Here is a 26057-nt window from a genome sequence, read left to right as displayed (position 1 = left end):
ACCAGAGCCGCGCCGCTCCAAATGTACAACTACGGCAACGGCCTTCCTAATTCCCAATATGCACCGTGGCGAACCAGTGGCAGAAAGGACAAGGATGAGGTGGTACATTCAACAAAAGGGGAATTTATTTACAACAATAATTGGGGAACGAGGGGAGCACGTAAGGGCAAAGTTATCCGAATATAGCAAGGCAAATAATGTACAAGGAACACAGGCATTTAACAGTTTCTACTTATCAGATGGGGCCCACGGACACAGACACACACACACACACACACACACACACACACACACACACACACACACACACACACACACGGACCCCGTCGGGTCTTTATTGAAGGCTTCCAGCTCGAGGAAAGGTGAGCTTGGACCTGTCTGCCTCGTGCGGTCTTCTATGTTCTGGCTCGGCAGGACTCGAACCCGCAACAACAATGCCACTCCAAGCACCAGAGACTGAGGGTGAAGGAGTGACGCCAACCAGCACGAGGGCGGACAAGGCAGCGAGCGCCAGCAGGCAAGGCGAGGCGATCTGAGACGATCCGGCAGGCAAACCCCTACTGCCCCCAGTCGGATCGTGCCGATCAATTATTCACTCCCCGTCCGGGGGGGGGACTCCCTCTCGTAACCCGCCCCCCCTTACTGGACGGTTTTGGCGTGCGATCCGCTTGTTGCCCCTGCGATTGGCCAAAAGGAGCGCCAAGTCCGCTGATTGGACCCGGGGGGGGGCATAGCAGGTGTCATGGCGGACCGCCCCTCAAACAGGAAGATGAGTAATATTGTCCTGCGTTGGCTCCCATTGGCCGAACGACTGCAAACTCGCTCACATCTCTCTGATTGGTCGAGAGAGACGCCAAGTCCTTCATTGAACTCCGCCCACCGCGAGCGTTATGGCGTCAGGATGGAGTGAGGCGAAGGTGGTGGTGTTGTTGAAAATGTAAAAGAAAACCCTGACTATCAAAATAACTCTGCAGCGCACGAACATTTAATCACCCATTAAACAAAGGGACGGGACCCTGACTACAAACACATACTTACCGATATAACTGATCTTTGGGACCTGAATGTTGAGTGCTCATGGTTTCCAAATTCGTAAGAATATTACCGCATTTTATTTAATCACGACCATTCAAACTTGCTGCTCACAGACTCCACCCTTGTCCTTGTTTCTCAATATGCATGTGGTGAGGTGTTCGATGAACTCTCTGGTTTTCTTTTGTGAACCAATTTTTTTCATTGATGTTTGTGGCTGTGAGTGTAAATCCGATTTTAAAATCATGTGAAATTTTGCTCCATCTGGTGATGAGTGTGACTTGTTTTCTGGGAAATAACAGAATTCGGTAATACACTTTGCTGTGTTTGCCAAAATTGGAGTGCATGGTCTGAAGGAAATTGGTGGTTCTCCACAGTCAAACTCGTAGTAAGTTGAACCACTGCTTCTCACCTCAAACTCCATCAACTGGCTTTATCTACTTTCAGCTTTGAATTTGTGGATCGGTTGAAAACATTCACTTTCATGTACTTTCAACCTTGAATGAATCAAAACATTTTGGGCCATTGGGGAATAAATCCCTAAACTATGGACACAGCAAAATTCCTTTTGTTCCTTGTTTCTCTAGTTTTTGAACCTTTGTTCTTTGTTCATTGTTCTTTGCATATTCTCAAAGTCGGGTCACTGCTTTTGAGGTGAAGCCCCGTGACTCTCTGGTGACATTTCTTTTGACCTTGTTTCTCCATCATGTCCCCCATCTCTCGCTCTCTCGCTCTGTTGCTCTCTCGCTCTCTCTCAGTATGTACGTAACAAATGTTCCACTCATTATTATAGATAAAAGGTAGTACAGTACTGCAACTTTGTCACATCCTACAAGTGTACAGTTTTTAGAGTACTTTGTAAAACGTTAACAATTCAAACCTCACCCAATTGTACGATATATCATTCGAGAAGTGGCTGTTTTTTGTGTTTGTTTAACTTTGATGCAGTTTTAAACTGCTGGACAGAATGCATTGAAAACTGGTAGCTGTACTACGGGTGTGCTCGTGAAGGATTTAGTAAATTATCGATGCGAACGTGTATTGTCACACTTTATTCCAGAGGCCTTGCTGTCGTGGAATTATAAAAGTGGTACCGTTTGAAAACTAATAATCGATTTAGTTGGATCAATTCTCTTTTTTTTGTAAAAAAAGATTTTTGTAATCATAAAAATGCTCGTTTCATCAGCCAGTCTTTCCGGGAGGGAAGAGGAAGAAGCAGGAATTGGAACTTAAGACAGAGCACAACATTAACCTTTATTATTCTCTGACAGCAAGAACCCTTCAGATTAACGCATCACGGACACGGAAGGAGCACACAAATTTATATCACGTAATACTTCTCGAAACAATAGAAAAATGTATAAAAGTACACAGAAGGGGGCAAACAAACAAACGTCCACAGCCACCACAACAGCAGCAACAACTACAACAACTCCATGTTATAAAGGATCCTTTTTTTTCGCATGGGAAACTTCATTTTACATCCTCATTGAGACTCACCGATAGACATGCAATCTGTTTGTGAAATACAAAATGCTGTCTTTTGATGAAACAGAGAAGAGACAGAGACAAAAAAAGAAGAAGAAAGGTGGATGTGGGGTTAGTAAAGAGAATGATATGTTATGCTTTATGACCGAACACACACAAAAACAAACTCATGTCAGAACAGCTGTACACACAACGACACAACAGAGTTTTTATAAAGTAATCTGCTGCCACATCTGCAAAAACTTTGATGTCCCAGTTCCAGGAAATTTGTGGGGAAATGAACCAAAACTAATCTCTGAAAACATGGAAGTCCTGCTCACGTACGACCTAATGATCCCATGGAGCGTCAACATCAAAAACAAAGCGTTGCGACCAGATATCATACTTGGGTACAAAAAAGAGAAGAAGGCATTGCTTATTGAGGTGTTGATACCAGTGATTTTGGACTACACGATACAGAAATCAAGAAAATAACCAAACACGAAGACCTCAAGAATGAAGTAAGAAGATCCTGGAAGCTGAAGAATGCCAAAGTTGTCCCAGTGATAGCTGGACCGACAAGAATGATGACAAAGAATCTCACAGAGATATTAAACATAGGGGCAGTACCTCTGGGCGCTTACCCGGTAGTGGCTGGATAAGATAACCAGGGAACCACTGCGAGGCATGGATGACCCACAAAATATATAATGGAGAAGAAAGTAAATACCTATGGATTATTTTTTCATGCCATGAACAAACCTTGATGCATTACAGGTGATAAAGGTTGTGGTCAAGTTTCATTGCAATTGCGTGTAGTTTTTGAGAAGAAAGCAAATGCATATTTTGTGGGACAACCCCCCTTTCCCTATAGACCCTCCTCGACCCTATCTTTTTTCATGTCGTGAACAAACTTTAGTATATCACGGTTGGTGAAGATGGTGATCAAGTTTCATCAGAATTGTATGTGCAGTTTTGGAAAAGAAAGCAAGTACTTATTTTGGGGGGCAACTCCCCTTAAATCCCCTTCGAGCTCGATTTTTCTGATGTCATGAACAAACTTTGGAATGTCATGGGTGATGAAGGTTGTCATGAAGCTTCATCACAATTGTGTGCATCGTTTGAGAAGAAAGCAAATACCTCTGGGGAGGTAACCCACTCCTGCTCCCTCCCTCACCTTAAACTCCCTCTGTGGACCCCCTCAGACCTCCCTTTTTTATTTTATTTTTTTTTAATGCCATCTTAGGTGATGAAGGTTGTGGTCAAATTTCATTGAAATCGTATGTGTAGTTTCTGAGAAGAAGTTGCAAGTATTTGTGGATGGATGGACGGACGGACGGACGACGTGCTATCCCATAAGCTCCCCAGAACTGCTTTACAGGTGAGCTGAAAACCATCCCTGGGAATATTATCACATACAAACTACATTTGGAAGCTGTCCGAGGCTCAGCAACAATCTTGAAGAAAGCCCTCGTCACAAAACTATGAGAACAGAAAATTTCACAGTTTGGTCCATGAATCATGACCCCTTACTTAAATGAAGGTGGATGCTTTGAGCCTGCCCTGGAAGGACTCCATTCCACATTCTGAAACCCACACATGTAGATACCAATCAACAACAACAACACACACGCACACACACACGCTTGGCTGATATCGGCAATTTTTTGGGGGATCGGCAGGTTGGAGTTCATGTGATAACCGACTACAGTACGGACTGTATACAACCCAGAAACCTGGAGTAGCTTTCACCGAAAATCATTGTTACATTTATATAGATGTTTCTGGGAGATATTCACAAATATTATTCTTTATAAACAACTGCGTGTGATTGGTGGAAAAAAATTTGGCTCGGTAGTTTAGAAAATACGTTAATATGGCAAACGGCTCAGAAATCGGGCGTTATCAAATATATTTTGCTTTGAAAATCACAAAGAGAAACATTTAACCTTTGTAAAGCAAATCCGATAACAAAATGCTTTCGAAACTGGCGTGAGGACAAAGGAAAAGCTGATAGAACCTCCATAAGATACGGGATGAAACTTTACCAACACGGCACCCGTAACAGGTATGGTATGTCCACACACCCGCGGAGGGTCCGTACAGATCCAAATCTACCCATATGTACCATGTCCGTGTGTGCGGCATACGTACCTCTACCTTGTCGACTGCACATCCCGATCAGGACACATTTTGTACTGTGCAGCTCGGTAAGGGGCTGAAGCACTCAAGCACTCCAAGGGAACGCCTGGCTTGGTAAGCGATTACCAATTGCCCTCGATACAACTATGCACCCGGAAACGGCCTTGCAATATCCGAATTGAACAAATTAACACTTTTTTCAGTCAGAACTGCTGATATTTTCAAATCTGGAGCTTACATTTATTTATCGTTAAGAAATCGTTGCAGCCTGTTCCAAATCAAGGCATGGTTGAGCAGGCCAAAAAACATGGTGGCTTCAGACCCCAGTGAGGTTACCCAGAAAACTCTTTAAGACCCCAGACAGTGAGGTGGACGAGGATCGCCTGATGAAGAATAGAATGAAACAAGGCCATTAATTATGTTCAAAAGGGGTGTTTTAATGAACCCAAACACCCAATTTTCACTCTTGCACTTTCTTGGAGTTTTCTTAGGATGCATGCAAAGTTTCAGGCTGCTATGTTTTATGGTTTTGGAGTTATGGAGGAGACACACACACACACACACACACACACACACACACACACACACACACACACACACACACACACACACACACACACACACACACACGTACACACACATTGCCTTTTATTAGTATCGATAAAAGAACACTACCACCATTGACTGGGATGTCTGCTGCCATGCTGTTCACAGCCTATTTCTATCATGCCTTGACTATTGTAAAGGAGTACTCACATCTGTTCCAGATGTTTCTCTCGGGCGACTGTAAAGCATTCAGAGCTGGACAGCTCATCTTGTGTGCCGAGTAAACCGTAGACATTTTTGCATTCCTCTGATGCAAGCATTACACGCGTTACCTATCTCTCAAAGAATACGTTACAAAATCTTACTAGTATACAAAACATTCAATAACCATTCCCTGGAATACTCTACAGTAAATAAATAGTTGTCTGCACCACATATCTCTATCAGGCTCTTATCAACCTTCGTTCCATTTCACAACAATTTTGTCTGACGTGTACAAAGACCCAAATCAAAACTGGACAAATAACTTTTACCGTGACTGCTGCAAAAGAGTGGAATGGCATACCCTCTTTCATTGGATCAGCAAATTAAACTGAACAATTTAAGACTTGTTTCTCAAAAGAACATTGTGGTTATGCAGGTTTAGCCTTTTGGTCATGGTAATTTTGAATTGCATGATTACTAAGATGTTCTTTATGCTGCAGTGATACTCTTAAGTCTCAGTACATGTATTTTTATATGTTAAGTTGTTCGTTGTTAATGCTAGTGGGCACGAGGGCAGGAGTACCCTTCTCGGCCCACCTTTGGTGGGAAATGTGCGATTGCACATTGGACTATGATATAAAATATGGAAATTCTATGTTATGTGTGTGTACATCTGAAAATCATAGAAAACAAGTTAAAACTCGAGGGGGGGGGGGGGCACTCGGTAGAGTGCAAAACCTCCGCCGCTAATACTGCTAGGTCACTCAAGTGAACCTGATATCCTATTCATTCAATTTGTCGTCAACAGTGCTCACAGAGTTATAGTTTGCAACGTTCCCTTTTACTTTTAACTTTTACATACTCAATTCATTCGTCATAACTAGATTCCTTGAGACAGAAATTGATTTTCCGTGGGTATATCCACCTGAAGTTCCAAAATCAGCTGCAATTATAATTTCGGCATGTTTTTTGTTGGAAATCACTTGCAACATGTAGAAATGCAAAAAAAAAAAAATCGAAATTTTGTTGAAAAAAAAAGTTGCAAAAAATTTTTTTTTTCTCTAACAATTTTTTTTTTGGGGGGGGGGGGTTGGAAATCACTTAAAACATGTACAAATGCAAAAAAAAAAAATTCAAATATTTTTTTAAAATGGCCGCCATAGCGGCCATATTGGATTTTGGACTAAGTCCAAAATCTAATGGCATGATCCTTGGACCATACCTAATCCCCCCACCAAGTTTCGTTGAAATCCGTCGAGGAGTTTTTCCGTAATACTGTTCACAAACAAACAAACAGAAAGGGGTGAAAACTGACCTCCATCCATCGAAGATGGCGGAGGTTAATGACATAAAAGGTCAGAGGCCCTGTTTTAATAATTTTGCCACATGGAGTTAAAGGGTGAGCTCATATTTACGTACAACTAAAATGGCCGCCATTCTACCAGTCGTCCATATTTGATCAGATCACAAAATAAAGCGAGGTGCATGTGTACACCATCGTGTGCTGTGCTTGTGCTAGGTTTTAACAAAATCTGACTGTGCATGTCTGAAAAATGGTTGGGGCCACATTTACATAAGAAAATGGTCGCCAGTCGGCCATCTTGGATCTGATCTCAAAAAAAGATGGCATGCACAAGTAAGCCATCATTCATTATGTGTGCCAAGTTTCAACAACATCGGTAAATGCCTGTCTGAGAAATGGTCGAGGACGTGTTCAACATCCGTACGTCCGTCCGTACGTACGTCCCCATTTTTTCTGCCGATTTTCTTGATATTTGGTATGTGGGTAGATGTCGATGAGGGATGCACGACGGTATGACCTTTGACCTGATTGAAGGTCAACGTCAACGTCAAGGTCACTCCAAAGTTGCAAAATCGTCCATTTTCAAAATCTATCTCCTCCACCGTTTATGATCCGATCTTCGAAATTCCTTCGGATTCTGATAATATGGAACAATATCTAAATTTGGTCAGGCCGGTTTTTTAAAATTCATCCTGGTTATCAAGTCACGTGTCTTCAAAGTTGGAAAAATCGTCGATGTGATACGGTCAAAACAGAGATGACCGTCACCGCCAACCGGGGGTAATTTTTTACAATTAAAATGGCTACCAGTCGTCCATATTGGATCTGATGTCAAAAAATGACGTGCTTATGTGCACCATCATGTGTTGTCTTTCTGGCAAGTACGAATAAAATTGGTCCATACATGTCCGAGATATGGTTGCGGACGCACGCACGCATGCACACACACAAAAATGGAGACCAAATCCAGAAGCCCCGTTTCTGACCAAGCTGGCTAAAAAACAGGAACGAGATATGTGTTGGCAGTACCCAGGATCAAGTCATCGGCAATAAAAAAAAAGTTTTGTAGCCTGCATGACATGACATGCCTGTACGCGTACCACAATGCAAGTAGTTTCGAGGCCCATGTTGCAGATGGGGGATTATTAGCCATCACACAAAATATAATTGCCTTATATATTGAAACAGGTCTTTCTTCTTCTTGGAAATGCATTTTATAAATATATGTCATTTTTGAAAGAAATTTTATTCATCACAACATATCAAACTACATGTTATAAGTTTGAGAAGGTTCCATTATACTACAAATAAGATAAAGGAAGATGATTTGTAATATTGTCTACCACCAAAGGGGGCGTTATTTCCGCTATACAGTACTGTGTGTGTGTGTGTGTGTGTGTGTGTGTGTGTGTGTGTGTGTGTGTGTGTGTGTGTGTGTGTGTGTGTGTGTGTGTGTGTGTGTGTGTGTGTGTGTGTGTGTGTGTGTGTGTGTGTGTGTGTGTGTGTGTGTCTACATACACACACATATATCTGCTCCATTCGAGATGGATTGCAAGCAATGTGATTTAGTTCCATTCAGAGTGTATTTTAAATGCAGACACATGTTTGTTTGTTTTTGTGGAGTTCTCCTGGAGCATTTTGATGTATTGAGTGATATACCAAAATGATTGTCAATATCTCCTGAGTTGATTCGGCTAATTATCTACAAAGAATCCCGAAGAATTCCCATGTGTTTTGACGCACGCCATGTTACCACTATTATTATTACCACCATTTTCAAAATCTATCTCCTCCGCCGTTTATGATCCGATCTTCGAAATTCCTTCGGATTCTGACAATATGGAACAATCTCTAAATTTGGTCAGGCCGGTTTTTTGAAATCCGTCCTGGTTATCGAGTCACGTGTCTTCAAAGTTGGAAAAATCGTAGATGTGATACGGTCACAAAAAATTCGCCCGATCTTGATGAAACTTGGTATGTAGGTAGGGGTCGATGAGTGAAGCACGACGGTATGACTTTTGACACTATTTGTTATAATATAATAATAGTGGTATCGGTGTACAGAGCAGATTGATGGGTCCTTCCATGGCATGATATTCTATTTACAAAATAAACAACCAAAACGATGATAACATTGTAACAAAGCATATATTAATAATTAATACTAATAATATGAACAACAATAATAATAGTGGTATCATTTGGCAATAATAATAATGAATGTTGCATGGGGTACTAGCAAATTTAAATGCTCCATAGATATCATAGAAGTGGGGTCAATAACCCCAAACATAAGGACGGGTTCTTTGCTCGTGTAAATTTTAATTTGATCACCAAACGAGTGTGACATCCAGATTTACGTTGCAACTGACAGGCAGCCACCACAAAATTTCCAACACATTTAAATAACGTACTGTTCGGTGTACATTATTACATTTGTCAGTGCTGGCTTTGCTCGTGTAAGACGATCTTGTTCATGTTTTGCATATCTGCAATGCACATTCCCCTGAAAGCTGAGGATGTGTCAACATTTTACAAAAATGACATTTCGCTTTTGTGGGTAACAGCACAATGTGTTTTTCAGTCTTTTTCATTGTTATATTGATGATTAATCAAGAATAATGGCACGCAGTTTTGAAATCGACACACTTATCGAGCAGCATTTTTGTGGATTTTGCACTGAAAGACCTTTTCTTGTATGGAGTCAAACAGGTTATCATCATTATAATAGTCAGCTCCTGTAAAATAGCACTTTAAAATTTATAAGTGGTTCACTCACTTTTAATTTCCAGTGAATTATATAATCTAATCTGCCTTGCAAGGTAGTCATGTGCATATCTTGACATTGAAATGTCACATGGCTTATAAAAAGAAGTCTGTAGTTTCCCACCAAGATGCATTTTCCATCCTCCTTTCTTTTCTAAGTGGTCATAAGCTGATAAGACACACTGACTTGCTTTTGTAATGTCTTAAGTATTTTATTTGTCATTATTTTGTCTGTAGACTTATTGTACAACAATCTCGACTTTTTTTTTCTTTCTTCCTTTCCTTAATAGAGCCTGGCGACAGCCGTGGTGCAAGTTTTCCGAGCAGAAAATGGATGTTGGCAGAAGAAGCATTGCGGGGTCCTCTGCTTTGTCAAGGACAACCCGCAACGCTCGTACTTTTTTCGAGTTTACAACCTCAAGGTGAGAGCACCATGAGGCTACGTGTTGTGCTCCTTTGCTTATCTTTGTAGCGTGATGGTTTGGAGGAATTTTGAGGCGCGTGAAGTCAGAACCAAATTATGTTAAAAATAACGTCAGAGTTCCCAATGTCTCCCAATTGGGGCCCCCCCCCCCAATTTTTTTTCCATGAATATGCAAGCTCCACACACCATAGTTTGAAAATGTATGTACAACTTGTAATTTTCATGTTTGTTTTGACTGTCCTGCATTAGGATGGACTTGCCTTTGAGCAAGAAATGTACACCTCGTTCAGGTACAAAGTTCCAACTGAGTTTTTCCACACGTTTCAAGGGGATGTAAGTATTGTTGCATTTGTAAGTCAAAGCTGATGAGAGATTTTATAGGCATTGATTTGTGGAGGCAGTTATGATTGTTTGAAATGGGTGAAGAAAGGATGATGTAAACTGTGAAAGGACTGTGGATAGGAATGCCAATGGTGATTGAGGGTTGGGTGAGATGCAGTTGAAGGTCGATGATAATGCAATTTATTCGAGCAAGATTTTTGTGCCAATGTTGAGGAGCGATGTTTGACTTGAACAGAATGTTTTGAAGGATTTAAACTTGTAACATTTGATCAGATTTATTTTCCTTGTCTGTTATTACCCCACATGTGAAGTGAAAAGTGTGGTTCAGCAACAGGTTCATGTTCATCCGTCCATCCGTCCCTCTGTCCATCTGATCAGTTTATGATTGAGGAATAACTTATTTAAAATAAATGTTATATTTTGAACATGAATTGAAAGACCAATTTCCAGTTTTACCGCACTTTGGCTCTGAATTCATCCCGATCACGCATGCACAGAGAGGAGCAAGATAATATTTTTACACTGTCTGCCTGCCTGGCAGTCAAACAAATTTAAAAAATCATTCTAAACAGGAAACTTACTGTTTTTAAGAACATCATAATGGACACAAACAACATGCCCAAAAAACTAATGTAACGTGTTTGATTATAGGGTGATGTCATTGACACTTGGTAAAATGGCGGTAAAGCCCGGAATTAATTTATACGCCTTTGAACCTCTTTTAACGTTTATTTAAATTGAATTGTATACTTTGACACTGAAGAAAACAAATCACCTTCATATTACATCCAAGAACCATGGTATATGTGTGTGTGTGTATGTATGTATATATATATATATATATATATATATATATATATATATATATATATATATATATATATATATAATTGTGGGCCGGGGGTCGGTGGCGAGAACGACCGTTAAGTAGGGGAAATTGCGTCGTCTCCACCAGACTCCCCGGAATTGTAGGCCGGCGCTCCGGATAACTCTGAAGCCGGCGGGTCGATTAATCGACCGTGAAACGCCAATATCTCGACCATGTGGCGTAGGGTTAATTGTCTCGATCCAATATACCTAAGTAACCACGCAGTCTTAGCTACCAGGTATTCACGCCCTTGGAACGTCTGGCTGAACCGGATCACCAACCAGCTACAGTAGAGTATCAACTTCCACCTACCAACTCTAGCTCGGATACAGTCGAGCAGGCCTGCCCAGGACGTTCCGGCTACGATGTGCCGATTACCAGGGATGACACCCCGTCTGACCTCAGACCCGGACCATGCTGGACCAAATCAAGAAAGGACGGAAACGAACTGGGAACATATCTAATAAATTTATTTACAGTAATTAAAAGACAAGAGAGGCGAGACTTAAAGCGAATATTCAATGCAAGTATTTACAATGGGCAAAAACACTTATGCAGTTCTACTTACAAGACGGGCCCAACACACTCAGACACACACACAAATTAAAAGAAAACACAAGGTTCTTTAATCGACCCTCCAGCCGATGAGTGAGACGAGCTGGGGGTCAGAGTTTGGTGGGCACGTGACCGTCGGAGAGAGGGCGTGCTCCATGATGCGGCACCTGACAAAGGTCGTTGGTCCGATCCCCAGTCGCACGTGGGGGACTCGAGGCTCGTGGCGGAGTTCGAGTGGCGAATAATCGGAGTCCACGGAGGAGGGTCAGGATCGCTCTGTCCTTCCTTGTAGAGGGCCAGCAGAGACACGTTCACCACCTCGATGGCCCTCTGCTCAACCATCGTGACAGCAAAAACTCCTTCGTACAGCAACGTAGACCTCCTGTAACCACTCTTCGTAATCGCCCCTCGAAAACACCCCTTCGTAACAGCAAGAACCCTTAAGAACCTCTCATGCAACCCACCAACAACGCCTCAGAGAGTCTTTGGAATTTATGGACCTCTCTCAGTGGGGAGGGGCCTTGGTCAGCACACCTTGCTCTTCGCCTCTAATTGGCCAGGATCCTACGGGCACAGCCTTCCTGGGCTTTGTTTCGGCCATGCCCAGAGAAAGCCGCCCCTCCCCTCCACGCGTGTTTGAGGAAGGTGGATGGTGGTGAAGCCACCACTGCGTGTGGAACGTTCGGGAAGCCAAGGACTGGGACCGCGAGGCCCCCCCCCTCTCGGCAGGTCAAGGTACGAGCAGCCAACGGTGGTGATGGAGCATGATGGGCAGGTGGTGAGATGTAATAACCTAAGTATAAAAAAAACATCACAACGCACATATTCGACTCTCCCACCAGACCATAGGAAGGGACCTGTCTCACACGTACTTAATGGCATAACTAACTTTGGGACCTGAATGTTGAGTGCGCATAGTTTCCAGATTCGTAACAATATACAAGGGGTCCTCGACTTAAGGCCCTGTCACACCTTGAGGTTTTAGCCAGCGTATGGCAAGGTATCAAAATGTATGTAAAACGCTGGCGTACGGTGAACTATTGATGTTTTTTTTCCAGTTTTGGACGTATTCATAACGAGTTGGACGTATGCATAACATATTAGTAACGTCCACAGAATGTTTCGATAACTTATATCAACGAATGCTGAGCATGTTTTCGGCGTTCACAACCTCTGCCCAACTATAGTCTAAGTTATGCATAGCGCGGCAGCGTATCGCCGACGATCACGTGGCGTAGCCTATTAAAAGGCTGCGGCTCGACGATTCAAATCATAACCGCACGAGACATCGAAGTGTCAAGCCGCTGTTACACCTTGATGTTTTAGCCAGCGTATGCCGACGTATGAAAAATTTGCCGAATACGCTGGCACACGTCGAATACGTTATAGGTAAGTTTTGTATACGTTAAGAGCACGCTGAAGCACACTGGCATACGTCGTAGTACGTCGACAAATTTTCGACGTATGCCAGCGAATGACGCACACGTTCCGCGATCGTTGACACACGTCGACACACGTTACTTGTAAGTTACTCATAAGTCGAAACACGTCGAGGTAATGTTTAGCGTACCCAAAACTTATTTCTAACCTATGAGTAACGTGCTTTGAACCTATGTGTAACATATCGCCAACGCATATTGACGTATGTAGACGTATTTGACGTCTTCCGGACGACCACAGAACTTACTGAACGTGTTACTAACTTACAGCTACCGTATAATGGCGTATTGGCAGGAATTGGTATATAAAAATGTGGTTCACACAGGAGGAACCAGTCAGTGTTCCAGACTCCATGGTTCTTTTTTTTCTTTTCTTTTTTTCTTCGGCATGACGGTGATGTTGACACTTCGATCTCTCGTGCGGTTATGATTTCACTCGTTGAGCGGAAACCTATTAATTATATTATATTATAACTGCACTAGAAATCGAAGTGTCAACATCACCGTCATGCTGAAGAAAAACGAACAAACAAAAAAAAAAAACCATGGAGTCTGGAACACTGACGCCAAACATTACCTCGACGTGTTTCGAGTAATGAGTAACTTACAAGTAACGTGTGTCAACGATCGCGTAACGTGCCTTCAACACGTTACGCATAGGTGATAAATAAGTTTCCGGTACGCGAAACAATACCTCGACGTGTTTCGACTTATGAGAAACTGACAAGTAACCTTTTAGTGTGTTCTGCCCCTCATTCCTCAAACAATCTTTTAGCCTTCTCCTGAATCAACATAAGGCTCATTGGGATACACCGTTGATGGTGGTCTTCCAGCCAAAGCACTACCGTAAAATTCGGACTATTAGCCACAACTTTTTTCCCTCAACTTCGACCTCTGCGGCTAAAATAACGATGCGGCTTGTTTATGGATTTTTCCGATGTTGTGGGTTTTCCCGATGACACGTTCAGGCCAAATCAAGTTGTTGGCGTCAGTCTCCAATCTATATTTAGATTCACATTAGGTTTCAAAACTGGTTTTGACTCTTCATGAATTCAAAACTCACTGGAAAAGTCTTCTTCAGAGTCCTTCAGAAAAGTCCTGCAGAAAGTCAATTAATTTTCCTGACTCATCGCAGAGAGGTTATTTTTCTTCCTTGGATCGATGTCGTTATTTATCTATATGGTATTTATATTTACGTTTATTACCTTGCATTGTTAACCGAAACTTGAAAAACGTAGAATGAGCGAGGTAAACCACAGCTGAGCTAGAAAAAAGTTCAAACCACACTCCAAGTTTCTTTCCTGATCGCCGCGGCTGTTTGTGTGTTTCCCTGCTTTCTTCAGTGATGAGTTTGCGACCTCAGAATATATTTGGAGAGATATTGATTTGGTAAGAGTACGGTATGAAGAAACAAGAGGTCCACATGAGGAATTCAAAACTCAGAGGGGCGAACTTTCTCGCTGCAAAAAGTCAACAAAGGCTTTCAGAGATAGGCAATGCCGATGGCCCGAACTGGAAGACGAGCTTGAAGACTGGGTTAACACACAGAGAGTGGATGGTCAGGGTGTTTCTACTGTTCAGATTAGACTCAAAGCAAGATCAGTCACTTTTTGTGGCTAATTTTCGGACGTTTTTGCACTTGGTTTTTTTCTTAATAATTTATGGGAGATGCGTTGTAACCACGAAACGTCGTACGTCGAGACCGTCGTAACACGAGGATTGCCTGTATGTATGTATATATTGTTGCGAATTCGTGCCCGCCGGCGTGCGAATGGCCACGTAACTCGAATCGCGGCACGTCGCCCACCGGACGGACAATTCTGTCGTGACCCTCTCGGACTAACGCCGGGAGCTAGTCACAGGTGGGCCTTTCGGCCTCACCACGATCGTGCCAATTGGCCCCCCGCGTGGGATAGGGTTGTTTGCCAAACTCGACCTACCTAAGTACCCACGCGGAGGGTAGACCGGGCGATCGCACCTCGCCGCAGGTCGACTCCAGACACGGGCCGCTTAAGCGATCCGTTCCGTACTATCGGGATAACCGAGCGGTGTTATCGTCGGCCTCGACGGTTCCGATTTAATTATCGAGCGTATTAAGCCCACTACCAACACTTTACGTGAAGCAAGATGGAGATTCAATTAAAGAAAAGACGAAGCGAAACGGGAAAACAGTTCCACATGATGCACATTTATTCCGCGGCACACGGAAAGCACACGTATACAATTAAAACAATTATGCACAAAAAGCAGATGTAACAAAAGAAACAATGACGCAGAGATACTACTGAATAAGACCGACACACGGCAACACTTAACAGTTTTACTTCACCAGACTGGCGCCACACACACACGTTTACACAGAAACAAAAGAAAAGGCCACCCTCAAAGACGAGGGGGCAGACGGGGCCTGTGGGCCAATATTTGCGCGGGACCTGAAAGAGCGGTCAGGTCCGCGAGACCGGGTGGGTCCTACCCGCGTCTTTGTGATGAGCCGCAAATGTGGCAGCGCGGCGGTGCCCCGACTTCGTGCTCCTTCACGGGTTTCGTTGGCACTGCTTGGAGTGGGGTGGGAACGGGGCCCCCTTTTCACACTATCTCAGCGCGGGGGGAAAAGGGGGGGGGAATTGTTGATGCTCTGGGGAAAGAGTATAGCTGGCTTGCTTGGTTCCCGTGACGAGTGATTCCACCGCGACCTCATCGCCGACCGCCGTCTTCCTTGCCTCGGACCCGAACTCCTCGGTCTCTTCCCCCAATTCCCCTCAGCCGACTGCCGCAAACCACCGGGACGCCCTCGCCTCCCGACTCCACTCCGCGCTCCAAACTGCCTCTGCCCAAAACTCTCTCCGCTCTTCTGCCACTCTCCGCTCTTCCAAGGCCGACTCTACCTTTCTGCCACTCTCCGCTCTTCCAAAACTGACTCTACTCTAACCGACTCTCCCTCGACCGACTCGACCCAAACCGACTCTGCCGCTGCCACACTCTGCTCTCCAAAACTGACTCAGATTCGCTCGGAGCTTTATAGGCCGGCAGGAGAACCCATATGCAAATTTCTGGATCAGAACGAGCTCAGGGGTGGAGCCACGCTCGCCCATTGGACGGAGAAAAAGGGGCGTGAGTCTCCCCTGATCCTAGAATTTGCATATCTCGATTCTGCACCGACGTGCCTGGAGGCGGGGCCAAACCGCCCCGCGCTTGTGGGCGTGGAGCATTCCTGATCCGAATTCTCCTCGGAAAGGCCGCATTTTGCACTCGCGGCTCGGCGCGCGTCCCGTACGAGCCCAGGACAGCCTGACGCTCGGCGTTCACAGGTGGTGCGGGAATGGCGGCAGATGGAGGAGAGGTGAAGGTGGTGGAGGGTTTATGGTGGTGGTTTATGGCCATGGTGCCGTTTGGAATGGCGGTGATGCGATGTTTGCGGGAGCGAGTTGTGAAGGTAAAGATCGTGGCTGTTGGCGTTGTTGTTGTTGTTGTTGTGAAGTGGCATTGTGGTTGGTGGTTGTTGTGTGATGCGGTTGAGACTTGGTTGGTTCAAAATAAAGATAGAACAGAAAAACGGCTATCTCAAAGGGTCGTAGCCCGAATGAATCACATTTATTCCCTCTAAACAACGGGTTTGGGCTAACTACACATGTACTTACAGAGATATCTCACCTACGGGACCTGAATGGTGGTTTGCAAATTTCCTCAACCGTAACTACATATATATATATATATATATATATATATATATATATATATATATATATATATATATATATATATATATATATAAATATATATATATATATATATATTGTTGGGAGGCCGGGTCTCGGTGGTGAGCATGCCCGCTAGGTGGAGCAGTGGAGTCGGCTTCACCGAACACCCGGAATTTTGGGCGTACCTTTCAGATAAATCCGAAAGTACGGGTCCCTTTCAGGACCATGAATCGCCAATAAGTCGACCGCGTGGAGTAGGGTTAATTGCCAACTTCAATGTACCTAAGTATCCACGCGGCAAAGCTACCGGGGAATTCACACCCTTGGCAGGCCTTGAGCGGAACGAGCCGTGACCATGCTCGAACCGTGCGTAACCTGAGCGGATGGTTACCAAGGCCCGTCGGTCCAAATGTACAACTACAGCAACGGCCTTCCTAATTCCCGTTCGCAGCGCGGCAAACCAATGGTAGAAAGGACAAGGTCGAGCTGGGACATTCAACAAGAGGGGAATTTATTTCCAATAATCGGGGGAACGAGGGGAGCATGTAAGGGCAGAGTTATAACCGAATAAAAGCAAGGCAAATAATGTACAACAAAAAGCACTTAACAATTCTACTTAGGCAAGACAGGCCCGCACACAGACACGCACACCCAAAAAGAAAATGGACCCGCCGGGTCTTTATTTGGCTCTCCAGCCGAGGAGGATAGTTAGGCTGGGAGTCAGGACGGCTGGCTACCTGGCCGCGAGTGCGCGGCTGGTCGTCCACACCTTCTCGGAGCTCCAGTCGCCAAAAGCACGGACCAGGGCAGCTGAACCCAGAGGAGGTGAGACGAGGTGATCTCCCTTGATAAAATAAAAATGGTCGACCGCTCGCTGTAACGCGCCAGACGAGACACCTCCGAAGCGGGGATGCAGTCCGCCACAAACCCAGACAGATGTGCTTTGAGACACACGGGACGCAATCTCCTCACACTGGTCCCGACAACCACTCTTCGCTCATCCCGACCACCACTCTTTTGGAGGGAGCCGCTTCTTCTTCTTCTGGCCACTCGCCTCCTGATTGGTCGGACCCATTGTGCGATTCCCTGGCCGTCTCCCATTGGACAGGCCCACGGTAGGCGGGGCAACTCCCACCCTTCTGGGTGGAGTCCCGATTTGGAGGCGTTTGAAGCTCTGCCTCCCTCCTCATCTCTGACCACGTGCGTAATGGAGATGGTGTGGAGTGGGAGACGCGGCAGGTGAGACGCCCGCTCCTTGCCGATTGGCCAAAGAGGGATGCCATGCCCATGTTAGACTCCGCCCAGGCATGCGCAAGCTTGCCGGCGAGCAAAGAGCACGGACAATGCCGAAAGCAGAGAGGAGTTGTGAGTGATGTAAAAATCCTAACTATAAAATAACTCCACAGTACACGTACAATTAATTCCCATTAGACTAGGGACGGGACCCGAACTAGAAACACGTACTTACCGATTATAACTGATCTATACGACCTGGCTGTTGTGTGCACATGGTTGCCAGATCCGTAACAATATATATATATATATATATATATATATATATATATATATATATATATATATCTTCTCTTCTTCTTTTTTCGGCTGCTCCCGTTAGGGGTCGCCACAGCGGATCATCCGTTATGATCCGCATCGTGATTTGGCACAGGTTTTACGCTGAATGCCCTTCCTGACGCAACCCTGGTTGCCTCTTACGACACAGGGTTATGGTACACCTATTCCAACCGGGGCATACACCAGGCCCATTACACTGGTACTCACTTCGCCGACCTCGGAAGGATGACAGGCTGAGTCAACCTCCTGGTGTATTAATTCAGTGGTCCAACGGGGCTTGAACTTAGGACCTTTTGGATCCCAAGCCACTGCCTGAACCACTGCGCCAACACATATATATATATATATATATATATATATATATATATATATATATATATATATATATATATATATATATATATATATATATATATATATATATATATATATATATATATATATATATATATATATATATATATATATATATATATATATATGCCATGAGAGAGGGTACAGTATCGTGGTGAAGAAGAGGCCGCTGATATGGCTTTGTACGATACTGATTGACGCTGCATTCTATGGTGCTCAATTAAGCCTCCATCTCATAACCTCTGATTCAACATTGTCATTACATTGTATAAGAGTGGTGTTTAAGATTACTTCAGTCGTGCTAAGCTTCCAGATATATAAATATATATATATATATATATATATATATATATATATATATATATATATATATTTTCATGATTTTAAAAATTATTCTTTTATTAAAATTGAAGTATATACTTCAACGTTGTGTGGGGGTATTGTGCTCTATGAACTCTCTAGGCTGTTGTGTTTTCAGACTGCCTTTTTGGGGACATTTACGGTTTGCTTTCAAGTGATCAAAAGTTATTTTCCAACTCCACATCCCCTCTCCTCCATCTTGTAGAAATTTCAGGTGGCGCTGAATTTTGCACAAAATCAAGAGGCTCGAGTTTTTCAACTCGCCGTCGAGGATAAGTTAAAACTACAGCAGCAAAGGAGCGGTAAGTGGCAATTTTCACTGCTACTTGAAGATCAACAAAATACAACTCATTTGAGCACCTATTGACACGAACTTGTGTTGCTTTCAGAGCGAAGGCGGGAGCCCCACGCCAACCATGCCAATATGTCTCAACGTGATGCCGCCAGTGAGATAAACAAGTCATTAAGTTTGCATGGTGGCCTGCTTTGTATCTTATCACTTCTGATTTGGGGGTTTTACTTCCTGAAAATTTTAATTTGCTGCAAGGAAATTGCCATGGCATATGATCAGTGTGAAAAGGACTTTGATATATATCGTAGGTGGTTATGATCGGTAGAATGACTTAACCAACTTGCTTTAAAATCTTTTGAACGTCAATTCACACAGCAATTTCTGAACGGAGTCTGTACACCTTTGATTGTGTTTTTGTGATTGCCCCTAGGGTCTAACCTGAAGTTGGCTGCAGTGGATATCAAGAATCCAGACATCACGACAAATCGTTACCCCAGCAATGCGTCGGTGTTTATTGCCACTAAGGAAAGGATCAGAAAGACTAGAAAGCCGAAAAAGAAGATAACGAAAGCAGATATTGGTGCACCAAGTAATTTTCAGTGAGTGTTTCCCAACTATCATTTTGTGCGCATTATTTGTGGTGGCTGAGTTTGTTTTTCTACGCCTCCACCGCCAAAGGCCAGAGGCATTGTTTTTGGGTTAGCCATGTGGCTCTCCATCCATTATCATTGTTTAGGTTAACGTGATAACTTGTGAACCAATGAAGGGATTTCAACCATATTTTGCAAATGTATGGACTGTAATAAAGATAAACTGATTTGATTTTGGGTTCAAAAGGTCTAAGGTTGTGACCTTTCACTGAAAATCTTTGTTCCCAAAATAACTTGTGAACCACTGAAGGGATTTCAACCGAACTTGAACGGAGGCATATCCATCGACACAATCACTTCAAATTATACATTTATCCCCATGCTTTTTGGAGAAAAAAAACAAACAAACCGGGGGGATATTCTAATTTGCTCAGTCTGTCTGTCTGTCTGTCTGTCTGTCTGTCTCTGTCCATCCGTCATGCTATCTCCTCAAAAACGATTGTGCAGAAATTCACCAAACCTGGAAGTTATAATCACCACATGTGAAGAAGGTGTAAGAGCAGTATCATGTTTAGCCCGACTCTGGGGTGGGGTCAAAAGTTCAAATACCGAAAAATGAAATTACGACTACATTTTAAACTAGAAGGGCAATCGGTAGAGCACATACCTCTGCCACACAATGCCTTATCCACGAGAACATATCGGCCCCAATACATTTTTGAAATATCATTTTTGACTATCTCTCAATGGTGAATAATCGCTTTAAAAATTAAATAATTCTCGTATCTAGATCTGGATTCAGATCTTCAACAAAATCGAATCAATTCTTTCTCGTCACACACCCAACATGCCACCATGTTTCATCCGAATCCGTCCACAACTTTTTGAGATATCGTGCTATTTATCGTTTTTGGCCTGATCTCTCAATGGTGAAGAATCACTTCAAAATTCTCGTAGCCGGATTCAGATCCGGATCTTCACCAAAATCTAATCGGTTCGTCCTTGTGACATACCCAACTTGTCCACAAAAAATTTCATCTGGATCCGTCCTTAACTTTTTGAGATATCCTGCACACAAACATCCAGACAAGCTGGTAGGCGGCCATGGGTCGCCAAGCATCCGATGACCTTTGACCCCTGATCTGAGTTCATCGAGTACTAAGTACTTACAAAATTGCAATCAAATCGGCTAACCAGTGTATGAGCAAGGGGGCTTTGAATGGTCATTTTGCCCGAACAATGCACTCATTGACCTTTGACCCCTGACTTTGCCGAGATAGGTCAATATGTCCTGAAGCAAAGTTGGAGTACCCATTGTGTACGATGTACCTATGAACTTTCATTCGTATCGGTTAACCCGTGTAGGAGCAAGGGTGCCTTGAATGGTGATTTAGCCTGAAAAATGCACTTATTGACCTTTGACCCCTGACCGACTCGAGATAGGTCATTATGCAAATGAGCAAAGTTGTAGTACTCATTACGGTCTATAAGCATGTAAAGATTCATTCGATTCAGTTCAACCGTCTTGGAGCTAGTGTACTTTGCATTTTCAGCGGGAATGCTTAAAGGCCCTCGGACACCCAAGTTGAGAGGGTTGCCATTTGGAAACTATAAGATATAGAGCAAAATGGATGTCAAATAGTGGATAGAGAATCACCTTAAGATTATGCATACCAAATCTCATAGAGTTCCATCTCCTGAAAACTACTCAGTATCAATTTGAATGAAAAGTACCGAAAATGCGGTTTGATATCGGAAATCCCCAAAGTTCGAGGGGGTGCTGTGGGTGAACAAAGATCTTCTTCTTCTTCTTCTTTCGGCTGCTCCTGTTCGGGGTCGCCACAGCGGATCATCCGTATGATCCGCATAGTAATTTGGCACATGTTTTATGCCGGATGCCCTTCCTGACGCAACCCTGGTCGCCTCTTACGACACAGCGATATGGTACACCTATTTTAACCGGGGTATACACCGGCCCAGTATACTGGTACTCATTTCGCCGACCTCGGAAGGATGACAGGCTGAGTCAACCCCCTGGTGTATTAATTCAGTGGCCCAACGGGGCTTGAACTCGGGACCTTTTGAATCCCAAGCCGCTGCCCTAACCACTGCGCCAACACCAGGCTCTAACCATGGAGTGAACAAAGATTTTAATCGAAAATCCGGCTCGATTGTTTGTGCACGATGCATTCCAGATTATTAGTGTGAATTTTCAAGACCATCCGACCATAACCCTAGGAGTAGCATTTGGCGCGAAGGCACCTCCAGCTCTCGCATATTATCGATTTTTGCACTAATTGACCTTTGACCCCTGACCGAAGCAATATCGGTCAATATGTCCTGAGGCAAAGTTGTAGCACTCATTGCATGCTATGGACCTGCAAAGTTTCATTCGGATCGATGCACTCACCTGGTCGCTCGGGGACCTTCAATTTTCGGGCATACCCTATTTGTAGGGGGCGCTGCGGGTAAACTATTCCATATATCACAAAAAACAGAATATATTTGGTCGAGCATCACCTGTAGATGATGCATGCTAAATTTCATAAGCCTACGTGGGATCATGGCTTTCGGAATTGATTTCACGTGAACGGTACCGATTTTGAAGGTTTTTTGGTTGTTGCTAGGGAACCAAAGTGCCCCTAGCAACCATCACAATTTCCAAAGCACAAGGTCATAAGATGTACCTACCACCCGAGTTTGGTCAAAATCCGCCCACGTTTACTACCAATTATGCTGATGACAAACGAACAAACAAACAAACAGACAGAATTACTGACAATAAGGGTCACCTATTTCGGCGACCCAACAGAAGGGTGAAAACAACCTCTTTTCACCTTCAGTGGCAGCGATAATGAAACTTTGCATATGCAATCAACATTGGGACGATTTTTGGGGGGATTTGAACCCAGGTTTAAATCACAGGGTATTTGATTTGACTCGGGATTACAAAGGTCAAAACAAGAAAGAATTTTAACTCAAAATTTGATATTGGGTCAATCCTGGTGGAACTTTTTGCCATCTTTCAACTTTGCATTTGATGGGATACGTGGGGATTTGTGATGGCGTGCCATCGACTTTGCTCTCGTTTAGGTTTTTGCTTAACTTCCATGAATCCGCGATGATATTACTGTTTTCGATAATGAAACTTTGCATATGCAATCAACATTGGGACGATTTTTTGGGGGGATTTGAACCCAGGTTTAAATCACAGGGGATTTGATTTGACTCGGGATTACAAAGGTCAAAACAAGAAAGAATTTTAACTCAAAATTTGATATTGGGTCAATCCTGGTGGAACTTTTTGCCATCTTTCAACTTTGCATTTGATGGGATACGTGGGGATTTGTGATGGCGTGCCATCGACTTTGCTCTCGTTTAGGTTTTTGCTTAACTTCCATGAATCCGTGATGATATTACTGTTTTCGATAATGCTCATAAAACATGCATCGTGACCTTGGCTGGGAAAAATCCAAGAACCACCACCCCTTGTTTGATTTTTGCATTTAATAGTGATAAAGTAATTGGAGGTTTCCCTAATCACAGCAGTTTTGAATTTGTTTTGTTTTTGCCAAGGAGTATTTCAAAATTATTTGGAAGAGTTTCAGCCTGTATTTTAAATGAGCAAATAACACCCATCGCTTCGCTGATGGGCATACTAAGGGGAGAGGGAGAAAAAGTGGGGGAATGAGGGAGCGAGGAGGGGTGGGGGAATGAGGAAGCGAGGAGGGGGGGGAAGGGAAGACAGTGTGAGCAGTGTGACCACTCCTCATTTTCATAAATGCCAAGGTGAGCTAATGAAAAAAAGCCAAGAATTCACAAGATTTCGGAAAAGCGATTATATAATAGAAAACCTATACGCCAAGAAAACCTAGAGAAAACCAAGACGCCAAGGTGAACAACGAATAGGCAAGATCTTGTGAAAAAGCCAAGGAGTGGTCACACTGAGTGTGAGGTGAGAGGAAGGTAAGGCAGACGTACGTTGAAGCATTAATTACGATTCATGCTGTTTCATCAAAATGATGATGCATAGAATCACATTGAGGATGGAAACAAAATAATGTTTGAAATCCATTTTCTGCCGCTCATACTATAAAGAACTTGCCTTTGCCTCATGGAAAGCAAACCCAACTGAGAGTAATCTCGGTTCCTTCCCGAAAGTTCAGAACAAGTGTGTGTCCACCCTCAGGAGAGCCAGAAAACAACATCTTTCTCATCTCAAGTCTGAACTCTCAAACCTCTCTCCCTCCTCCAAATCCTGGTGGCGTCTAATCAAATCTGTTTCTGGTGTATGTTCCCCCTCCGTCCCCTCCCTTACCTCAAATGGCCGCACTGCTGATACCGCATGTGAAAAGGCTGAATGTCTCAACTCGGTGTTTGCATCGATGTCTTGTGTCCGAAACCCATCGCTTTCTGTACCCACCTTACCCAGTCGCACTCAACTGTCCCTGGACTCTGTGTCCTTTTCTCCTGACAAGGTGGAGAGCTTGCTGTCAAACCTCAACTCAGATTCTGCAACCGGTTCAGATGGCATCAGCCCACGTGTCCTAAAATCCTGCTCCTCTGCTCTTGCTCATCCTCTCTCTGTTCTATTCACCCTCTGATTTGCTCAAGGTCATCTGCCATCTGCTTGGAAATCAGCAAACATTACTGCCCTGCATAAAAAGTGCAAAAACAGATCCCTGCAAATACAGACCAATCAGCCTTCTCCCAATCATCAGCAAGGTTATGTAATCCATCATCCCCTCAGACATTAAATGCTTCCTCTTCTCCAATGGCTTGATTTCCAAAAATCAATTTGGTTTCAGACCAGGTCACTCCACCCTGGATATGCCGCTTCTGCTCTCCGAACAATGGATGGAGGTACTCGATGCCGGACATGAAATCGGAGCCATATTCCTTAACATAGCGCGTGCTTTTGACACGGTCTGGCACCCTGCCCTACTCACCAAACTCCATTCCTATGGTATCCAAGGCCATCTCCACTCACGGCTCACTGACTTCCTCTCCTGTCGCAGCCAACGTGTGGCCCTAAATGGAGTTCTTTCATCCCCTCTTCCTGTCCAGGCTGGAGTTCCTCAAGGTAGCGTTCTGGGCACTGATCTTTTTCTGGTTTTCATCAATGATCTCTCCGACTCTCTGGAAAATCCTCTATATCTCTTTGCTGATGGCTTCACTCTTTGCCGCACCATCTGTCATCCCTCAGACCGGCGAGCAGCAGCTTCTTTGCTCTCTGCAGATCTGGGTAAAATCACAAACTGATTCAACACGTGGAACATGTCTTTCAATTCTGACAAATCTCACACTCACTATGTCTTTCCGAAAGGACCGTTTGGAACCCCCCTCCCCCTCCCCATCTACTTTCTCAACAGTCCTCTGGAAGAAGTCCTTTCTTTCAAGCTTCTGGGTCTCACTATCTGCCATGACCTTTCCTGGGAAAGCCACATTTCAAACCTCGCCTCCAAAGCCAGTCACCGACTGGGAATCCTCCGTCATGCAAAGTCCTTCCTCGGCCCACCTGAGCTCCTGACCACATACAAAGCTTTCGTCAGCAGCCTGATGGAGTACTGCTCTTCCCTCTCGGCTGGTGCTTCTGCCTCCCACCTTTCTCAGCTTCACGCTGTGGAAACCAAGGCATTTTGGATCATTGGTATCTCCCGTGATGAGGCTGGGTCTTTGGGCCTCTCACTCTTTCACCGCAGGCAGGTCGGTGGTCTTTCTGTCTTCCACCTTCTCCTCCGGTCTCGCCGCCCCCCTGTCCTGTCTGAAATATGTACTCACAATATTTCCGCAGGGCGATCAAGGTCCACCTAACAACCCCCTTCTGGTAAAACTACCGAAATCACGAATCACTGCTTTGACTATCACTAAAATCACCGAAATCACCTTCACTCTTTCATTCCTCTTTTTTCCCACCTTTGGAATAAACTCCCTCACTCTGTTCAATCCCATTCTTCCCTCCATGCCTTCAAAACAGCTGTTCACCACCACCTCTTATCGTCCCCCATCCAAATCCTCAATCTTTTCTACCCCTGTGAATCCACCCCAAACTCACCTTCAAATTCCCTGCTTTCCTTCCTGAAAGTCCCTGTGGTGTTCATCT

The 26057-nt window shown here is 44.0% G+C and overlaps 1 protein-coding gene across 3 annotated transcripts in view; it reads left to right on the top strand.

Annotated features, from left to right (window-relative positions):
* Positions 1-26057, top strand: part of WASL (WASP like actin nucleation promoting factor) — an 87348-nt gene that overhangs the window by 19839 nt on the left and 41452 nt on the right. For all 3 annotated transcript variants that reach the window (XM_085870492.1, XM_085870494.1, XM_085870491.1), the window contains exons 2-6: positions 9751-9882; positions 10134-10217; positions 19278-19374; positions 19462-19518; positions 19795-19963. In XM_085870492.1, the coding sequence (XP_085726618.1) occupies positions 9751-9882; positions 10134-10217; positions 19278-19374; positions 19462-19518; positions 19795-19963 (539 nt within the window). The remainder of the gene's footprint in view (positions 1-9750; positions 9883-10133; positions 10218-19277; positions 19375-19461; positions 19519-19794; positions 19964-26057) is intronic.

This window comes from Eptatretus burgeri, chromosome 2, assembly GCF_056783735.1.
Source record: "Eptatretus burgeri isolate ZD-2024b chromosome 2, Ebu_testis_v1, whole genome shotgun sequence".
NCBI lineage: Eukaryota > Metazoa > Chordata > Myxini > Myxiniformes > Myxinidae > Eptatretus > Eptatretus burgeri.
The sequence above is the reverse complement of the archived record's forward strand: the minus strand, read 5'-3'. Positions and strand labels throughout refer to the sequence as shown.